The 15,410-nt window shown below is 41.3% G+C and overlaps 1 protein-coding gene across 1 annotated transcript; it reads right to left on the reverse strand.

The window, feature by feature from the left end:
- Positions 1-380: 380 nt before the first annotated feature.
- Positions 381-14,176, reverse strand: mdp1 (magnesium dependent phosphatase 1). Its single transcript, XM_079850248.1, has 6 exons — positions 14,037-14,176; positions 4,155-4,218; positions 3,952-4,059; positions 2,597-2,704; positions 2,349-2,434; positions 381-2,229 (listed from the first exon to the last, which is right to left on the reverse strand). Exons 1-6 carry the CDS (start codon positions 14,110-14,112, stop codon positions 2,147-2,149), a joined length of 525 nt encoding a protein of 174 aa, XP_079706374.1. The 5' UTR covers positions 14,113-14,176; the 3' UTR covers positions 381-2,146.
- Between the last annotated feature and the right edge of the window lie 1,234 nt (positions 14,177-15,410).

Here is a 15,410-nt window from a genome sequence, read left to right on the forward strand (position 1 = left end):
TTGGCATAATGTACTTAAAGGGATACTTCACCTCTGGAAAGATGAATGTGTATTTAAAATATGGGTCATTTATGTAGTTGAAATGTGAAATTATTTTTGAATTTGGATCCTTCTAGACTGAGAAAAGCCAAAAAATGTATTTTTGGCTCATGTGGATGAAAGACAACAAATGCCCAAAAATGAATATGAGGTTAATTGGAAGGCTTAATAAAATATCACAAAATACTTAAAGTGAACATTGCATTATTTTATACTTTAACACAACAGCCTTTTAAAATCTGTCATCAATTCATGTCAACTAAATCAGGTATATTTTGGTCAGCTTTAACCCTGAGGACCCCCTTTGACTTCTTTCTGTTGATGGATGCAGCAGTCCAACACATGCTCTCATAAGTTTTAATTTTTTTTTTTAAAATATTCAGCAAACAAAAACAACTACATAACATGATAATATGATCTAAGTATACATGTTGATTGACTTAAAATATCTTAATATACCCAAATGCCAAATAATAACTTTAATAAAAAGTATTGTTTATATCTGTACTGTAGGCAGACATGGCTAGACAAAACCTGTCAGAGGAGCAAAGAAAAAGAAACAGAGTACCAGAGAAAAAGGAGAGAAAGAATTAACAGTGACTTAGAAAAGGAGAGACAGAGATGGAAATACAGAGTCCAAAACAAAAAAGTAAAACAAGTAGGAGAATTCAGTCGATGAAATGGAAGATTTGGTGGATGAAATGGAAGAGGAGCCATTGAAAGGTCCCGAGGGTGCTATTGTTGATATAACTATCAACAGTACTGAGACAGGGGATTGGCTGACAGTGGTGTATGATGATCACTGGTGGTTAGGAAAGTCCATTGATGTAGATATAACACCAAGACGTGAAAGTTGAGTTTATGCATCCTCGTGGTCCTGTTGCCAATTTTGACCCAAAACATGGGAGGAGGGATGTCTGTTTCTGTCCAGTGAAAGATGTCCTTTTGAAACTGACAGGGACAGCTTGTCCCCTCCAAGCAAGCCGGACCTATGCCATAGCCCCTGATGAAGAAAGCAGCGGAGCTTAATTAAGTAGCATTTTCTCGGAGTTCACTGTGTAGCCTGCTCCCTGAATCATCGCGCTTATTCATTTGTGGATGTTAACTGTAATATATTAACTATAATATTTCTGAATAGTATATTTTATTTAGGTGCGCTTAACGTTATCGCTACTGTGTAATAGTAGCCTATGCTATTCACCAACTAAACATATCCTATTCAATGCGTTCACAGTCTCTTTCACGGCCATCATTTGTAGTAGCCTTTTCACACTGTTTGCTCAAGCGTAGCGTTTTCTCAGAGTTCACTGTGTAGCCTGCTCCCTCAATCGTGTAGTTCAGTTTTCCATATTTATTGTATGTCATTATGTCAGTATCAGTATTTGCTTTCTACCATGCACAAATAAAAATGTCACTGAACTTTTGCTGTGTAATTGTAACAATGAGCACTCAAACACACCAAACCAACAATTACAAAAAACACACACAAAAACTGATTTTGCATGGGCACTTTGCACTAGTACATTAAAACACCAACTTATCTACATGCATCAGTGTCTTGTGTGCACAAAACCACTGATTGTATATATTAAAAATGAAAAAAGTTGTAAACTAAATGAAGGTAATTTAAAATGGCTAATTCCAAAACAATGTAAAATAATATTAAAAGTGTATACAATGCAATTTCTCACTTAACCTTGCTAATGCACACCATTTCTACACACTTAAAGACTTTACAGTGTTGTTGAATTGATCAAACAAAAAAAAATGTCAAGTTACTAAGTGAGTAAATGTAATTTTTTATAAAAAGTGGTTCAATAAAAAACCTGTTCCTTTTCATGGTATGATAGATGAGACCCGTGTTTATGAAGACATCCAATTCAAATTAATGTAGTATCGATTTTTTGTTTCACTTTTCAAAAGTACTTTTGTCCCTTATCTCAAGAATCAGTGGTATACAAATAATTTAAAAACTATCATTGAACAATTGATTACACAGATATAACCAATGAATACGACAGTCCTAGTTCTCTCTACACGTTTTGGGATTGTTTTTTGGGATTGTCCTTGATTTTCCGCAGCTGCTTCTCTGCGGGACCAGACGCCGTCATTTCTTCTTGCTGAACTGCTCCAGTGCTTTATGGACTAGATCAGAGGTCATCTCATCACGAACCAACACGCAGTGAACACCTGAAAGAGCGGGAAACAGCTGGTGATTCAACCCAACCAACAGTCTTCAGCTTTCATCACACAGTCTCCAGATCTCTATAAAGGTTTGAGTCAGAGAATGAGCCGAGAGCGAGACCTACCCAGCCTGCCCACCTCCATGATGTTCCTATCCTCATCATCAAAGAACATCATGTCAGAAAACTGGACGCCGCTGTCAGCTTTCAGCCTGGAGACAGAACAACAGTCGTCAGGATGTCTATGGTAGCACGCTTACACATACACACAATGATTGATGCCACAAAAGGCATTGCTATGGTTTTACTTGTGTTCTGATTGCTTTTCAGCGTTGCTATGTGGTTGCTAGGGGGAGAAAGAGCTTATCCTATACCTTTTAAAGTGAGTGACCTTTGACCCAGGGTAGATCTCTTTGAAGGATATGTATTGGTTGAAATTATAGAGTGACAGCAGCTGATTGGCTCCTTCTGAATCAGTGGATCTTTGAGAAACAGAGAAAGACCACAGCTTTGATATATATATATATATATATATATATATATATATATATATATATATATATATATATATATATATATAGTAGTGAACATTTGAAGTGGATCAAAAAAGTTAATCAAAGTTGTCCTAAGACAAGAACGGGTATTGTTCAGAATTCATGTATAACTTTGATGAAAGGTTTTGATCCACTTCAAAGTTGACTACTGTATATACAGAATATATATATACAGTACCAGTCAAAAGTTTGGAAACGTTACTATTTTTAATGTTTTTGAAATAAGTCTCTTATGCTCATCAAGCCTGCAGTTAAAAAAAACAAAACAAAAAAAAAAACAGTAATATTATGAAATATTATTACAATTTAAAATAATGGTTCTCTTTTTTAATATATTTTAAAATGTAATTTATTTTTGTGATGCAAAGCTGAATTTTCATCAGCAAGTACTCCAGTCTTTGTTGTCTTATGATCCTTCAGAAATCATTCTAATATGATGATTTGATACTCAGTTATTATCAATGATGGAAACAGTTGTGCTGTTTAATATATTTTTTTGGAATACTTTTTTCAGGATTCATTGATGAGTAAAACGTTAACAGCATTTATTCATAAAAACAGCATTTATTCAAAATAAAAACATTTCTAACAATATAAATCGTTACCATCACCTTTTATCAATTTAACGCATCCTTGTTGAATTAAAGTACTCATTTCTTTAAAAAAAAAAGTTATTGTTCCCAAACTTTTGAACGGTAGTGTATATTGTTACAAAAGATTTCTATTCTAAATAAATACAGTTCTTTTTAACTTTTTATTCATCAAATAATCCTGAAAAAAGCATCTCAGGTTATAAAAAAAATATTAAGCAGCACAACTGTTTCCAACATTGATCATAAATCAGCATATTAGAATGATTTCTGAAGGATCATAAGACACCAAAGACTGGAGTACTTGCTGATGAAAATTCAGCTTTGCATCACAAAAAATAAATTACATTTTAAAGTATATTAAAAAAGAGAACCATTATTTTAAATTGTAATAATATTTCATAATATTACAGTTTTTTTTTTTTTTTTTTTTTTTTTTTTTTTTTAACTGCAGGCTTGATGAGCACAAGAGACTTCTTTTAAAAACATTAAAAATAGTAATGTTTCCAAACTTTTGACTGGTATTGTATATATATATATATATATATATATATCAGATGATATTTTTCTGATTTGAAATCTTACCGTGATGCAATGCCGATTTTGAATCCCTGACTATGGAGTGAGCTCAAGATCTTTTTTGCATCTCGATAAACGGGAACAAAGGCAAATCTTGAATCTCGCACCGTTCCGCTGGAAACGAGTCAGTGTGTCAGCAAAGAAACAACAGCAAAAATGTTTACATCAAAACAACAAACAATGAATGAACACTGTAGCTGAAGACAAACCTGTCATCGATATGAAAAGGTGGATCAACATGAGCATCAGAATATAATGGCCAGAGGGTGAAATCTGAAAATAAAATAAATAAAATCTATATATATCTATATACACACACACACAATGCCGTTCAAAACTTTGGGATCGGTAAGATTTTTTGTGTTTTTAAAAGAAGTCTCTTCTGATCACCAAGGCTACATTTATTTAATTAAAAATAAAGTAAAAACAGTAATATTGTAAAGTATTATAACAATTTAAAAGAACGTCTCGGTTACGTATGTAACCCTCGTTCCCTGAAGGAGGGAATGGAGATGTAATCGTACATTACGACTGATTGGGATCACACTTAGGGAGTCTGTCATCTTCGAGTATTGTTAAAATGAGCCAATGCACATCTCGCGCTCTGCAGGGGTAGAAACACAGAAGCGGATGCAAGTACCAGTTGTTTTTCGCTGAGGAGCCGAGCGGGCCCCGGTCAGCGGTGGTCCAGCAATAGTGGCAACGGGACTACGTCTCCGTCTCCTCCTTCAGGGAACGGGGTTTACATATGTAACCGAAACGTTCCCTTTCAGTCGCTCACGTTCGGTGTAGTTGTACGTTACGACTGATTGGGATCCCTATTAAAATGCCACTAGTACTGCCACCTTCCAGTGCCTAGACAAAAGCCTCCTGATCCGCATATTGAGGTGGAGATAGGACAGGGCTTAGGTCAGGAAAGTCACTGCTGTTCCACAAGACCACTGGGAAAGTGTTACCTTTCGTTGGAAGGCATACACTGCGGAAGCCACATCCTGCCCATAGGGAGGTGACATGTGGAGAATAATACATATGGACTGAGCGAATTAGCAGGCAGTACAACATATGGAATGTCACTGAGGTGGCTCCAGCCGATAACAGGGGGGAGACACAACCGGTCAGTGACAGCAGAGCAGGCTCTGCCAAGGGAAGACACAGGCTTGCCCGGAGGGAGCCGTACCGTGGAAGAATACACATATGGGATTGCTGTAGGGATCGCAACATATGGACCCAGCCTAGCACAAGTTCACCAGTGCATACGAGTGGTAGGCCTAGCATCGGACGCTCCGCCACGTCCAACGCCAAAGGGATGTGGAGGAACTCAACAAGGTTCGGCTAAAGGGGAACTCAACTGGAGCAAAATAGCGCATGTATCCAGTCCATAGGAGGGGAATGGCGCAGCAAGCCGACACTACAAACCGGGTAAACGGTGAAGCTGGCTTCATCTCTTCATGAAGGAATCCCACGGAAAGCAACCGGCTCGACACATAGGCTATTTTCCTAGCGAATGTGCTGGTGTCACCCAGCCCACAGCTCTGAAGATCTGTCAGCGTGGCACTCTGTGTCAACACCCAGGAAGGAGCTAAAGTCTCTCTTTGAAGGAGCTCACTACCCAAGTGGGCACGGTGCACCTTGGGAAAACACACCAAGATGATGGCAACCACTATGCATTGGGACAACCTCTGCATGGAAACAGCCTTTCCTTCTGCTGGTTTCCGTAACAGACAAGAGCTGGATGAGGTCCTGAGGCTTGCATTCTTTCCTGAATAACCAGGGCTGGGTCTGCCTCCTCCGGGGCAGCGCTTGCAGGCTCACCACCTGGTCGTGTCTTAAGGGAGAGATAGGAACCTTGGGCACGTATCCAGGCCGGGGTCTCGGGATTTTGTAAGAGTCGGCCGGCCCGAATTCCAGGCACGATTCATTGACCGAAAATGCTTGCAGGTCCCCTACCTTCTTGATAGAGGCAAGCAAGCAGGAGAACTGTTTCTTTAAAAACAGGATTTTTACCTCAGCTGCATGCAGTGACTCAAGGGGAGGACTCTGAGTGCAGTAGCACCAGAGATAGGTCCCAAGAAGGTATAGAGGGGGCGCAAGGATTCAGTCTCCTTGCTCCCCTCAGGAACCTGACGATCAATTCGTACTTCCTTATTAGATGTACTGCATCAAGATGTGCGTTAATATAAAGGCAACATACATTTTGATTGTGGAGGGAGACAGCCCATGCTCCAACCCATCTTGCAGGAAAGAAAGCACAGAAGTGATCGAACACTTTCGGGGGTCTTCCTGTGAGAAGAACACCAACAACGAACAGGTTCCACTTCAGGTCGTAAGCAAGCCTCATCTTTTTAGAGGGAGCTCTCGCAGAAGTGATGGTATCTACGTTCTTTTGAGGTAGATAACTGAACCTCCGCAACGAGACCTGGGTTTCACAGGGTCTGGTGCAGGTGCCAACGGTGTCCCTTCCCTGAGATGTCTCAGAGGAATGGGTCAGGAAGGGATGTCGAGAGGAACATAAGTTCGAGGTCCAGTTGGGCCATTAAGGGGCAACTAAGAAAACCTGCTCCTTCTCCTTCCTGACTTAGCACAGTGTTGTGCAAGAAGGCTCACTGGGTATTTTTTACGCATTTTGCGTAGGCCCCGGGGTCAGCTGTATGCCAATGTCTCCGTGTTTCAGGGAGTAAACAACTGGCAAGGGGACCAGTTCGGAGAGGCAACAGATGTAACTGTGCAGATGTAAGTCTCCACCTTCCTCGGCTACAGGCTGTTGTAAGGCCTTGTGGGCGGCACGATTGAGCAGGCCGGATTACTTAAAGTGGAAGAAGCGACCTCAGAAGCTTCTAACTCCAAAGGAAGAGGTGGTGGGCGAGTTGTGACATGCGAGGGAAGCGTATGAGTAACGGTCGCTGTACTGAGCAGTGCAGGGCTTGCTGAGCAGCGGCATCAAGCAAGGGAACTGCTAACAACTCGGGGCAATGGATGCCAATGCAGGTTCGCCCAGACCCCTGTTACTGCATGCCTGTTATACGTGGCCCCTCAGCTGGTGTTTAGCAGACACTTGTTCTAGGAGCATTTGGCCAGGAGAAACAAAAGGTCTGAACGCGGCTGAGAGTTTGGCGGCAGGCCAAATGTTGTTAACACACGGAGCGTGCCGCTCTGCCACGGCCACCTCGGGACTCGGCCATGAAGCCAGTGCTGAAGCAGTCTTCTTAGGGAGAAAGCCGGTTACATGCGGCTACGTCTGCCATATGCCCCAAGAGCCTCTGAAAGTTTCAGTGGGACCCTTTCTCACTTCTGTGTAGCACCGACCGGACACGTTGAGGAACGTGGAGGAACGTGTAGACAGAGTCCACCTCTAAACCATAAAAGAGATTCTTAGTCTGTGGACGAGTTTACTCTTCCCAGTTGACCTAAAGACCCAACTGGCTATGTAGTACTCGAAGGGAGGGACTTGTACTGAGACAACCCCTCAAATGCAAGAGCACAGGCATGGCCTGCGTTGCGGAAGGTTAGAGATCTGAAGTACGCGTCCTTCAGGTCGAACACTGACCAATCTTGGGGATGAAGCTTGAAAAAGTGCCCGAATCAAGAGACACAGATCCAAGATGGTCGTAACTCACCATTGCTTTAGTACAATGAAGTACGGGCAACTTTCAGAAGCCGGTCTTCATATCCGCTGGAGGGACAGCTCAATCGCATCCAGCAGTAGGAATGCGATGACCGCACGCACGACAGATGCACATTCGGAAACACTGAAGTGTAACAAATAGCGCTGAGCATGGGCAGGTGCCTGACGAACTGAATCGTCTAGCCGAGTCTGCTGGCACGGAGGAACCGGCTGGATCGGTCGGGAGCACCAACTAGAGCTTCAATGGACCAATGCAGGGGGGACCAAGGGTACCACAGTTGTACTCAGAGTGAGGCAGCGAGGTAGAGAACAGGGACCCAGCTCGGAAGGCCAGAAGGCGGCCAGAAGCGGGGTCTGAGTGTGTATTGCAACTCTTACCTGTCTCTACATGGAAGCAGAGAGTTCGTGAGAAGGCGTGACCGGGTCCTCTAATCGCACCCAACTGCTGGCTGGCGAAACAAGAGGTAGCTGAGGGGTGCTAAGCTTTACAGGGTCACACACCGCCACTCTGGCCCTCTTGAGACCCAGGAACAGAGGAAATTGCTCTTTCTTTGAAGTGTGGGTACCGCCGGCTCCGCTGTTTTGGGAGCCAGCGGCGGAACAGACACACACACACAAACAAAGACTCCATCTGGCCTTCATCGGGGGGAGGGAGTGGATCGGTGACCAACTCCAAGAGCATCCTCCTCCATCCCTGAGTGGCCCACTCTGGAACGCTTTCGCTGTCGCTTGCCACCTGGCTTGGCAGCGCCTGGAGCAGGCTGGGCGCCCCTACTGCGGCCAGCTCCACGTTAAGGCCTGGCTAGAAGCTGCTGCGGAGGCCCGGCGGGAGTGGGAACGGCTGTAGGGGGACGCCGTCGGCGACGAGCAGGCGGAGGAACTGCCACAGGCGAAGCTCACCTATGAGCGCACGGTCTGGGCTACCCTCGTGCACGGCCATGAGTGCCATGGCCTGACAGACCTGTAGCAGCGCCATGGCACGCAAGAGGAGGCAGCTTGCCCACAGGCTTTGTAAGCTCTGCCCGTCAGAATGGACGAGAACTCACAGGCCTTAGGGGGAGACGAGAATACCCCGTCCAAAAGGCAGCGGTCGCCGGACACAGGTGCACCTGTGTCACGACAGACCACTCCACTGGAGGGATAGCCTCAAAACCCTACACCATTCCTCCATCAAGGGTAGTGAGGGGGGAAAGCTATTCGGGCAGTTTCTGGCAGAGGAAGGTGCCGTCCACGACCTGGTAATCTCTCCATGCACTTCGGGAAAGAAAGGCACTGGGGCGGTGAGCTGAGAACCAGCAATCATCCAACCGAGAACAGCTATGCCGTTTCAGCATAGCTGATGTTTCTGGATCTGGCGGGCAACGTTACACTCCCAGAGAGAGATAACACAGCCGAGTCATCATTTCCAGAGGTCAGCTCATCCTCCGATGCTGCAATCGGCATCCTGTCCTCTGGAGGGTTAGGTTAGGTTAGGTTAGGTCAACTTTATTATCCCCAAGGGGCAATTTGTTTCACAGTCAGCAGTAATCCATACAATCAATAAGAAAAAAAATAATATATATATTTAAAAAAAAACACACAACAACAAACACACACACACACACACACACACACACACACAAAAATACTTCCTTAATGAATTACTCTAAATAATTAAAAAAACCAATGGCAGCTGGTACAAAAGAATTTTTAAATCTATTAGTCCTACAAAGTGGTAAAGAATATCTGAGAGTAGAAGGTAACAACTTAAAGGGATACTTCACCTCTGGGAAGATGAATGTGTATTTAAAATAGGTCATTTAAGTAGAAGAAATGTGAAGAAATTTTTGAATTTGGAGCTTTCTAGACTGAGAAAAGCCAGAAAATGTATTTTTGGCTTATGTGGATGAAAGACAACAACTCCCAGAATGCACTTGCTTCGCTGCCTTAGGAGGCCACGCCTACCGGTAAGAGAGCGCAGTTGAAAACAACAAGGCTAGCCTACGTGATGAGTTTGCCAGGGATTTACAGATCGCCCAAAATGTCCGGAATTCGGCTTTTGCGTTCTACAGTCGCCATTCATTCATCATGTTTACTGTGGCGAGCAGGACGAGGCTGACGGCCGCGGGAGAACGGCGCGAGGCCGGTGGCGTCATCACTGAGACGCGCCGGGTCTCGCATCGCTCACGGAGGAGCAGGAATTTTCTTAGCAATGGTAAAACGCACATCAACCGATCACTTGTTTAGCGTTCATGTAAACACTACATTCAGATTCACCAATCGGAATGAATTCAGTTAGATTGTAACAAAAGGTGTGCATGTAAACAATGAATGGCGACCGCAGAAAGCAAAAGCTGAATCTCGTACATTTTGAACGATCTCCCCCGCCGGACAAGTCCGGGAAAAGGAGGATGGTAATTGGTAACCCCTACTTACTCAGCTTTCTCCTACTATTCAGCTTTCTCCACAGAACAAGAGCCTGCTAGCTTAGCTTCCAAAGAAAGACGGCTGACACTGTGTACATTCTGTGAGTGAGATCCAACCCTCTATGGGCGGGCTGAAAACATGCGGAACTACGCCATCTACTGGCTGTAGTCTTTAGCCTCTGGCCAGAAAATCCTCCGATGACGCAAAATGACGTTTTTTGCGTCATCGGAGGATTTTTTCCAGACAAAAAATACATAAATCTCTTGTCTCAGGGGGATATGAGGGTGGAAAGCATGGTAATTCGAAAATACTACAGGTTTTCTACTAATACAAAGCTTAATGCTAAATCCTGAAGTATCCCTTTAAAAAGATTCTGCAAAGGATGGCTGGAATCTCTCATAATTAACTCGGCCTGGCTTTGTACAAACTATTCAAATCATTCAGGGTGGTGCCAACAATCTTATCACACACTTTAACAGTACCCTGTAATCTATTTCTGTTTTAAGATTTTAAGCTGAATCAACCATAAGGGGCCCCGAATGAAACGGCTGGTCGGTTCATTACAGAGGGACCAGCACGCTCAACGGGGGGCTCCACTGGCTGCGATGTGATAGAGGAGTGAGGGGCCCACAGGGATTGGTTACCGGGCGGGGAAGCCTCACTATGATCCTCTGATCACCCATCCCACACGGCGCTGTAGTGGGGCGTGGTAATGGGGACTCCACCTTCACACATGAAGGCAAGTCTCGTTTTTAACACCGTGAGATCTGTCATATTCTCGCAATGAGAACATGAACGATCCACAAAAGCTGCTTCAAAGTACACAAATATATACACCTATATATATGGCTATATATTTATTTATTTCATTTTTAAATATTTATAATACTTTTCCGCCCTCTAACCAGCCATCAACAAACACAGAAATTTGATGCTGTTAAAACAGCAGTTGAGAGCTCAAAGCTCACAATCACCGCTGCCCTCGCACTGGGAGAGTCTTCCTAGAAGAACACAGACACACTCGCTCGTTGTAAACAACAGCACTATTCAGAGACATCGACACCGATCGGCTCCGAAGTGAAAGACAAGTGGTGTGCATGCATCCACTTCTGTGTTTATGAGTATTAGACTGTAAAAAAAATATTAGACTGTAAAAAAAATATAGACGACGCCCCTTCGCTCTCTTCCATTGGTGAGAAGTGAAGCCACTAGTGGCGCTGACATCTTGGGGCTTGAGTCTGTGCAGTAGCGATTTCGAGACCAGACCTGCGCAGTAGTGAGCAGGAAGTAAAGCTGCGAAATCAAGGCCCCGCCCTCACTCTCAGTGTGAAATAATTAATTATAGAAATTTAGATATTAAATTTAAAGCTCCAATCTCCTCAGTCCTCCGAAGATCCCGAAAAAAAGTCTGTTGGTGCTTCAGTGACTACTTCGCTCAGAGAACCTATGAATCACAGCTGTCAATCATGACGTCACCCCACCGTTTTTATAGCATCAAATAACTAACTAAAAACAAACTTATTTTAAAAATAAACACTTGAATTTACATCAGCGTTATAAAAACTACAGTAAATAACAGAAACCACCTTTGGAAAAAAGATATTTGAAGTGTAATTAAATTGTTTAGTTGGTCCCAAGTCCCATTGAATAACACGGGGGGGGTTTATGACTTATACTAGGACCAGTCACCGGGGGGCGATCGAGACGTTTTGGCTTCACTTTTTAGGGCTTGTTTTATACCATAGACTATAAAAAAACATGGACGTAGTGTCCGTGACGTCACCCGTAGGTTTCTGAAGACCTTTTTTGAAGCCTAAAGTGGGCGTGGCCGACCGTCGCCATCTTGGTAGCGCGTCACTCCCGAATTTATTTATTTTTACAGTCAGACAATTTAGCTGAGGTAACGTGATGGCTAACAAACAGCAGACAAACGGCTAATGATGACTAATGACCACAGCAGCGGGAATCCACCTGTCACTCAAAAGTGGACACCCTTAATTATGCAGAACTTTAAGGCTTAATATAATGTAAACGGATGAGTTATAAAAAAATTCACCCCCCTCACAGTTGTCATGAAGGGAAAAATTAGCTGTATAGACCAAAGCCACTTTTTGCTCCAGGCTGTAAACGTGTTTTTTTTCTGCTGTAAAGTTGGGTATTTTAACATGAGATACAGATTTGACTCACTTCTGCACCCAGCCTCAAGCGGCCAGTCGATGAGTTGCCGTTCACTTCCGTGTTGGTTTCAAGAGAGAGACAGGGAGGTTGCCGCTTGGTTTATGCCCGTGCTGCGGGGTGGAGTGCAAGATGCAATTCACGCACGCCAATGTGCATTGGCTTGTTTTAACAATACTTGAAGATGACAGGCTCCCTAAGCGTGATCTCAATCAGTCGTAACGTAGGACTACGTCGAACATGAGCGACTGAAAGGGAACTGCTTTCTATGTGAATATATTACAAAATGTAATTTATTCCTGTGATCAAAGCTGAATTTTCAGCATCATTACTCCAGTCTTCAGAGTCACATGATCCTTCAGAAATCATTCTAATGATGATTTGCTGCTCAAGAAACATTTCTGATTATTAGCAATAATGAAAACAGTGCTTAATATACAGGTATATATATATATATATATATATATATATATATATATATATATATATATATATACAGTGCTATGCATAAGTTTAGACACCCATGCTAAAGTTGACTAAAAAGAGGAATAAAAAATAATCTTTTGGAAATTGAACTTAATGCCTTAATTTAAAAAATGAGGAAAAATCCAACCTTTAAGGACTGGCCTTTAAAAATAAAAATCTGCCTGCCTCTATGAGAATTTAACATGGGGTGTCCAAACTTATGCACCCTGTATTTTAAGGAAGAACATTTATTTATTTACGATACATTATTAATTCACAAAGAAAATTGGTGTCCTTAAAGGTTGGATTTTTCTTAATTTTTTAAATTAAGGCATTAAGTTCAATTTCCAAAAGATGATTTTTTATTCCTCTTTTTAGTCAACTTTAGCATGGGTGTCTAAACTTATGCATAGCACTGTATATATATATATATATATATATATATATATATATATATATATTTTTTTTTTTTTTTTTTTTTTTTTTTTTTTTTTTGTGGGACTGTAATTTTTCCCCATGATGTTTTGATGAATAGAAAGTTAAAGAGAACGACATTTATTTAAAATAGAAATCTTTTGTAACATTATACACTACCGTTTGGGGTCAGTAAGATTTTTTTTTTTTTTAAAGAAATGTATACTTTTATTCAGCAAGGATGCATTAAAATTATCAAAAGTGAAAGCAAAGGCATTTATAATGTTACATAAGATTATATTTCAAATAAATGCTGTTCACTTTCTATTCATTAAAGAATCCCGAAAAAAATGTACACAACTGTTTTCCTCATTGGTAATAATCAGAAATGTTTCTCGAGCATCAAATCATCATATAAGAATGATTTCTGAAGGATCATGTGACACTGAAAACTGGAGTAATGATGATGCTGAAAATTCAGCTTTGATCACAGGAATAAATTACTTTTTACAATATTCAAATATTTATATATACTCAAATACTCTGTTTTGTATTTTTAATCAAATAAATGCAGCCTTGGTAAGCATAAGAGACTTTGGCTTTTAACAACATTAAAAAAAACTTTTGAACGGCAGTGTATGACACTATAAAATTTTATTTTTAATAATTCTCTCTCTCTCTCTCTCTCTCTATATATATATATACACACACACACACACACACACACACACACATCACCCTTTACAAAAGGTCCAAACAGTTTTGGCCATACATTTAACATACTAACCTTACCACCACACATAGATAAAAAAAGACCATAGTTAGTACAGCTATTGTTACAGAAAAACGTATTTGGTATAAGCCACGGGTGTCCTCAAAAATAAGCTGTGGTGTTTACAATTATGAATGACCACATAAGGAAGTGTATTTATCCACTTATTTACTGAGGCTTATAAAACCATACAGTTATTCTGAAGTAAAACGCTAAAAATTAACTGTGGAAACTTACCGAGGTCGAACACTATTAATTTCGGTTTAGACATCTTTGATTCGCGACTGACACAGAGAAAGAACTCAAAGCACATGAACAGAACAGAACAGAACAGAACAGAACAGAACACTTTCGGTTACCGGTAATGCGGAAGTGGCGTTGTGACGTCATCGACGCGTAGGAGGTGAAGACAAACAGCCAATAAAGACAAAGTCAAATATGCTAAAATAATACATATTTGACAAAGAGAAACACATAGCTTCAGTTTTTGTGAAGCTCGGAAACATTTTGACAAACTCACATAGAAATATAGAAGGGCTTACATTTTTTCCACATTTACAATATGGATATGGTATTTACCCATCAATAAAACAAAATTTTCTACACCAGAGAAGGGTGAATTTAAATCACACTTAAAAAAAATTATAGGAGGAATTTTTACTGAAAACCTGATAACCTGAAGTGATAATACGTTTAAGTTCTCTGTATACAAGTTATAACACTTACTATTAGCCTACATATTACACATACTGGTCTACATTAAAGGATCAGAAAAATTGCTTTGAATTATTCTTAACAATCCAGTGGGTAGGGCATTGCATACCGTATCATATTATTTATTGTAATTCTAACTCTATATTTGTTATTAAAATCATTATGAGATAAATACCCATCTAATAGATCATGAATAAAAACAGATTTTAAACAGAGATTTCCTATTAATAACTTCAGCCCTATTATTCCAAAGAGTTGTGAGGGGGGAAGTTATGGGTAAATACTGTATAATTTTCCCAAAAAAAGCAGTACTTGTTTTTGAAGATTAGATAACTTTAATTTTACAGATATCAAGACCACATCTCAACACAAATTCAAGGCCGCCAATTTTTTTATTGGGAATATGGTACCATATCGAGTGTGATTTTATTAAAGACTCTTTCAACCATTTTATTCTGAATGTACCAACAAGAGATTCAAAATCAATGACTCTCAAGCCTCCATGTTAGGGGCGTAACAGACAGTGCAGCCGCACTGGGGCCCGTGCTCGCGGACCCTGCCCACATCGCAAGCGGGCCCCTGGCGACGAAGTGATTTCGCAGGATACTTGCGATACTCACATTTCAAAGGAAATGCGCTGATTTGAGATTCGAAATCGCACGTCATTCACGCTGCTAATAGACCAATTTCAAGCCGACGTCACAGTTACGTCACGGCGCTAGCTGGTGGCAAAACAAACGGAAAACTGGAGGCGGCCAATACAAACCAGCACAGATTCGGCTACATAATAAGGAGCTTAAATTATTATTATTGTTATTAAAGGGATAGTTCACCCAAAAATTCTGTCATCATTTACTCACCCTCAAGTTGTTCCAAACCTGTATGAGTTTCTTTGTT

The sequence above is a fragment of the Squalius cephalus genome (assembly GCF_949319135.1).
Source record: "Squalius cephalus genome assembly, chromosome: 18".
NCBI classification, from domain to species: domain Eukaryota; kingdom Metazoa; phylum Chordata; class Actinopteri; order Cypriniformes; family Leuciscidae; genus Squalius; species Squalius cephalus.

Bases quoted from the DNA above. Each gene is read 5' to 3' on its own strand.
- mdp1 (XM_079850248.1), bottom strand. From the start codon at position 14,112: ATGTGCTTTGAGTTCTTTCTCTGTGTCAGTCGCGAATCAAAGATGTCT. The intron at 2,705-3,951 runs GTAAGATTTCAA...TGTTTCTCAAAG, and splicing joins AAAATCGGCATTGCATCACG to ATCCACTGATTCAGAAGGAG. The intron at 2,435-2,596 runs GTATAGGATAAG...TTCTGTCTCCAG, and splicing joins AAGGTCACTCACTTTAAAAG to GCTGAAAGCTGACAGCGGCG.